Source organism: Helobdella robusta, assembly GCF_000326865.2.
Source record: "Helobdella robusta unplaced genomic scaffold HELROscaffold_8, whole genome shotgun sequence".
Lineage (NCBI taxonomy): Eukaryota > Metazoa > Annelida > Clitellata > Rhynchobdellida > Glossiphoniidae > Helobdella > Helobdella robusta.
Genome location: NW_008705459.1, coordinates 5,535,651 through 5,541,627, shown reverse-complemented (window position 1 = coordinate 5,541,627; position 5,977 = coordinate 5,535,651). Strand labels below are relative to the sequence as shown.

Genomic DNA, 5,977 nt, shown 5'->3' with positions numbered 1-5,977 from the left:
GTAGTAGTAGTTGCAGTTATTGTGTAGATTGTTTCAGTTTTAATTTTCTGTTTATGCAACTCATTAAAGGTTCGTGTTCTCAATTGATTGTTCAGTCAAAGGAGCTTTTAACTTTTACATTTTCAGTAATTTAAAGATTGCTAGCTTGCTTGTTTGTTTAAGTTTGTTTGTTTGTTTTGCATTTTCTTCTTATATTTGTTTATTGGATTGTTTGATTTTGCAGACTTAAAAATATTTTCTGCAACTATCCGAGTTTTGTTAGTTTGTAGGTTAATTGTTTATTTTACTTCATGTGCTTGTATATATATGTTGAAATTTGTGCACGCTCGCGTGCGTGTGTCTATATTATATTTTCTTTATTGTTCTTTGACACAACTTTCAAATCTCAAAAACCTTTCTACCTTTAAACATAAAGCTTAATTTCGTTCTTTATTCCGATTCAATTCCTACCAGCGAAGCCTTATTTTGTTCCGATGAATTTTTTCTTCTTTTTCTGGCAATTAATTCCTCGTAGCATTCTAATACATTCTTTTATTTTCGTTTGTTTCAATTTTTTAATTTTATTTTTTTTTTATCGCATTCTTATTACTTCCCATTCTATCACATTGTATCACATTTTATTCCGCCCAACTCATTAAATCTTTTTTTTTAAATTTCCCTCTGAGCAATTTCATCTCAATGTATATATACATTTGTTTCGATCTTGAGCGAATGACGAATGTAATGTATGTATCCATCAATACATGTGGTTGTTTATGTTGTAGATATGTATCATTAAGTTTTTGTCTACATATCTTTGTATTCATGCGTGTGTAGGCAAGAATGTGTTTTTGTATGGGCAAGTATGAGTTTTTGTTTCGTGTTTCTGAATAAGTGATGGTATATTTATGTATGTTTGTATTATTTTGTTTGTGACGTGTGTGTGCGTTTGTATGTATCTATAAATGTGTGTCTAAATGTGTGTGTGTACGTGTGTGTGTGTATGTGTGCGTGAGTGCGTGATCCCGAAGTTGCTGATGTCGGCTCGACTGTCTTCAATCTTCATCATTCTTAACCATTGGATTATTTATATAAACCAAGTACGAGTCTTAAAACGCAACTTCAAAGGAATACAATAACAATAATTACAAAAACAACAACAACAACATCAACAACAACAACTTTAAAGGAAAGCAATGACAACAGTAACAACATCAACAACATCAACAACTTTAAAAAAATACATTAACAATTATAACAAAAAATAACAACAACATCAGCGACATCAACAACAACAACAACAATAAAAGCACCAATAAAAGTAACAATATTATCATCTAATTATATAATAATATATAATAATATCTAATTATATTAATAACATCTATGAGAACGACATTACGAGCATTAATGACATGAAATTGAGAAACCACCTTTAAAAACATTACAAAATTTCAGCCAACAACACAGACGATCTCAGTGATCTCATTACATTAATATAACTATTACAACAACAACGACGACGACGAAAAGGACATGAAAAGAACAACAAAAACAATCACGTCAACGCGTCAAAACAGAAAAAAAAGATCAAACAAACATCAAGTAAACAGATACTAAAAAATTATGTGGAAAAAGTTACAACTGCAGCAGCAAGAACAACAACAATAACAACAATGCTACACAACGACAACAACAACAGCCACGCAATGACAACAACACAACAACAACAACAAAAACAGCCACGCAGCAACAACAAATGCAATACAGCAACAACACTACCAATTCCAGGTTAATACCACATTAATCCAGAATCGTACGCTCAAGCCGCCGAGCCAAACAAAGAACTAAACAAACCAAATAAACAAACATAAAACAAAATGTTTACCAAAACAAACAAAACAAAATGATAAACAAACAAAGAAAGGAATATTAAACAAAACAACGTGAAAATGATGAATATATGAATGAAACCTCTTAAAACTTGAGAACAATGGAGAAATATGTAATAAAGTTTCGCAACAAACATTCGCGCGGTTTGTGTAAACAAACCCCTGGCAAGGGAAAAACAAAAGAGGTCGGAGGAAAATATTAAATGCAATTATTACGCCATAAATAATAATGAAATAATAATGAAAAATTTATGATAATAATGAAATAGTAGTAGTAGTAGTAGCAGCTGTAGTAGTAGCAGTAGAAACAATAGTAGTAGTAGTAGTAGTAGTAGTAGTAGTAGTAGTAGTAGTAGTAGTAGTAGTAGTAGTAGTAGTAGTCGTAGTTGTTGTAGTTGTTGTTGTTGTAGTAGTAGTAGTGGTAGTAGTAGTTGTAGTAGTAATAGTATTATTATTATTAGTAGTAGTAGTAGTAATGGTGATGGTTGTAGTAGTAGTAGTTATGGTAGCAGTAGTAGTTGTAGTAGTAGGAGTAGGAGTAGTAGTTGAATGAACTGAAACCCACATGTCAAATCAAACACTCTGCCATTCCTCTTGTTGATTCCATGAGAAGAATCCTTCTTTAACACCTTTTCTACTAGCTTTAAGACCGCTGTAACAAAAATAACTTTACCGTTATTATTACTACCAGTATTTTCACTACTACGGAAGCTACTACTTTTACTACAACTTTTATTTGGATACTACCGTCGCTACATTTACTACTTTGGCTGTTATTGTCGTTACTACAGCTACTACTATTGCTAATAATGTCATTGCGATTATGGTTAGTTTAAAAATTACTTGAATAGAACTACAACTACGCCATAATTATTATTTGCTTTCGTATCATTGCCCTCTATATCGTTACTATCACAAACTATTATTAGTATTAACTAATACTATCAAAATACCACAAACTAATCATCACCATCATTACCATCATCCAATTCATTATCATGATACCATCATCATCTTCTTAGCCATCATCGCTATCATCATCTTCTTCTTCGTCATCGCCACTATCATCATTACTCACGGAGGCATCTTGAAGCAGTGATGAAGACAAAATGTGCTTTCCAGCTTGCCAATCGCTATTTTACTCCCGGGAAAAAAGAAAATTTGGAAAACAAATAAATATACACGCACATACACACACGTACACACACGTACACACACATTACACATACATACACACACATACACACACACACACAAACACATACTAGAGGTAGATTAATAACGAACTGCAGACAAAAAATAGGAATACGAAATATATAGAAAAATATCTCCAGTCAGAAGGCATTAATTTTCTAAAAAATAAAATATTGACAATAACATTCAATAGCAATTAAATCAAATTACTGTGTATATTTGTGTATTTTATTGTATTTATTATATGAAAAAATACCACAAACTAATCGATATACAGATGTTTGCAACATACGAATATAAAAAATGAACATAGATGAACGATATCACTATCTATAAGGATACACAAATATATACAACGTATATACAAACACTAAAAACATAGAAACAATACAGCAACAAATATACAATTGAATTGCGTACAAGATGTAAATTGTATGTATACAAACATACCCCACCTACTTAATATTGGAAAAACGTCTTTGCGGATGATAAAAATTGCGTCGAAGTTTCGTGTTTATTTTTCCAGGTATAGTTTATATTTTGTGTTTGTTTATGTTTGTATGTTTCTGTGAGTTTTTTTTTGTAAGATTTCAAAATTGTTTTTGTATATGATTGCTTAGGAGTTTATTGATTCAATATTTTGTGCAGTTTTATATATTTTTTTAATTGCTGGAAAACGTATAACAATCTTCTTGTAAGTATTATTCAAAAAGAATGGTTTGTATATGTTTGTTTATGTGTGTGTGTGCGTATACACATACACACAAACACAAACAAACTTATGCACAGGCACTCGCATATAGAATAACATGTAGACCGTGTAAAGCAATAAATCAAAGCTTTTCTCACAGTCAAAACACCAGCGCTGAAAACATTTCGGCATACTGAATAAATTATGTAATTATATATACACATAGTCATACCTTAATATAGGCAGACACAAACTCACATGCACAAACACGCAAACATATTTATACACAAACATATACATACAATTATACACACACACACAGATATACTGAAACGTATTCGCATACACATACAAAAAGATACACACATAGATGTTACACAACTCACTTTTTTGGCATCGGTATGATATCCTTATACATTCTCATACAGATAAACACATATATCTATTTGCCCATATGCAATACAAACACACAGTTATGTATCTATTTCCTCATTTACGTGTATCATTATATCAACAAAGCTATCGACAATGAAGTCATTAAAATTTTTTATCATCGTCATCATCCAAGTTGTTAATTTGCCATCTTTTTAACTATCTTCATCATCATTTTTATCGTCAATCTAGTGACTGATGTTAGTCTTCAAAATATTTTCATCACATGTATTATGTGACTGTTATTTGTCCGTTCGTTTTTATTTTCATCTTATGTGTGTTTGTTTGTTTTTGTTGGTATCATATGTTGTAATGAATGTGATTTGTTTGTTTGCTTTTTGGTGTCTTTTCGGCGTCGTCATCATCATCATTATCATCAAAATCATCATTATCATCATCATCGTCGTCATCATCGCCATCATCACTAGCGTCATCATCATCAAATCTTACCCGGCCCGATTTGTCCACTTCGTTGACTTGTTCCTTGGTCACTCCATCTCTGATGATGTCATAGAGTGCGTCATCATCACAATCCATGCAGGCTTCCAGAAATGTTATCTCCTCGTCATCTTCATCCTCATCATCTTCATCAACGTCGTCGTCGTCATCATCGTATGGGTAGTTGTTGTGGTGGTAGTTTTTGTTTTGGTAGCTGTCATTGTTGTTGTTGTTGGCTGATTTCAAATTGAAGATGTACTTGGTGTTGTTGCTGTTGTTGTGAGTTGGTTTGTATTGTATCGATTTTGTTGTTGCTGTAGAAGTGTTGTTGTAGTTTGTGTTGATGTTGTTATTAGAAGTTTTCGTGTTTGTCGGTGGTGGTGTTGTTATGTAGAAGGATGTGTTTATAGATTTTAAACTATTATTTGAGTTGTTGTTTATGTTGTTTATGTTGTTGTTGTTGTTGTTACTGGTTTTGATGATAAATTTGTTAGTCACGTTCGTAATTGTTTTCACAACAGCAGCCGATGTCGTTGCTGCTACTGGTGTTGTAGCTAGTTTTGATGATGATACCGTATTTGACGATGACGTAATCATCTGTGACAATGATGACGTCGGTGATGACGTTGACGTAACGTTATTTGGAGTGGCGGCCATTGTTGTTTCATTTGTCAGAAATCCCTCTGACTCTGATGTGTTTTATACAGTAGTGATGAGAATGATGATGATGGTGATGACGATGATGATGTTATGGTTGTTTTCTTCGATGACGATGAAGACGATGCTGATGTTGTTATAGCGGTAAAAATGGTAATGACGACAATGAAATTTGTTATTTTTTGGGTTATTTACTATGTTATTTCTTGTAGTATAGGAGTTAACCCTAGAGAAGCATTTATTGCTAGGCTGACTCTTTCACTTTTTTTTGTGAATAAATGGAATTATGACGATGACAGCATGCATATCGTTGGTGCGTATGAAAAATTACTGACAAATAATTTATTTTCTTTCGATGACGATGACGTCAACAATGATGATGGTGATGATGGTTAGGATGGTGATGATGATGGTGATGATGGTGAGAATGATGGTGATGATGGCGATGGTGATATATTGATAGACTTACAAAATAAACATTTAATATTAGCTTAGTTTCTTGTATGCAACGATATAATATCATTGATAGTAACGGAGAATAATGTTGATGATAACAATTTTGAAAGTTTCGTGATGATATTATTTATGTTACTAGTCTAAATGGTTAAAATTATCACGATATATCATTTATATGAAGAGGTCTTCATCGTCATCATCGTCATCTTCTTCATCGTCATCTTCATCATCTCGTGTT

At 32.3% G+C, this 5,977-nt stretch overlaps 1 protein-coding gene across 1 annotated transcript; it reads right to left on the bottom strand.

The window, feature by feature from the left end:
- Positions 1 to 429: 429 nt before the first annotated feature.
- On the bottom strand, positions 430 to 5,283 carry HELRODRAFT_165884 (hypothetical protein; the record flags this gene model as incomplete). The annotated part of the gene is made up of 2 exons (XM_009032357.1): positions 430 to 528; positions 4,639 to 5,283. 2 exons carry the CDS (start codon positions 5,281 to 5,283, stop codon positions 430 to 432), a joined length of 744 nt encoding a protein of 247 aa, XP_009030605.1.
- Positions 5,284 to 5,977: the final 694 nt, after the last annotated feature.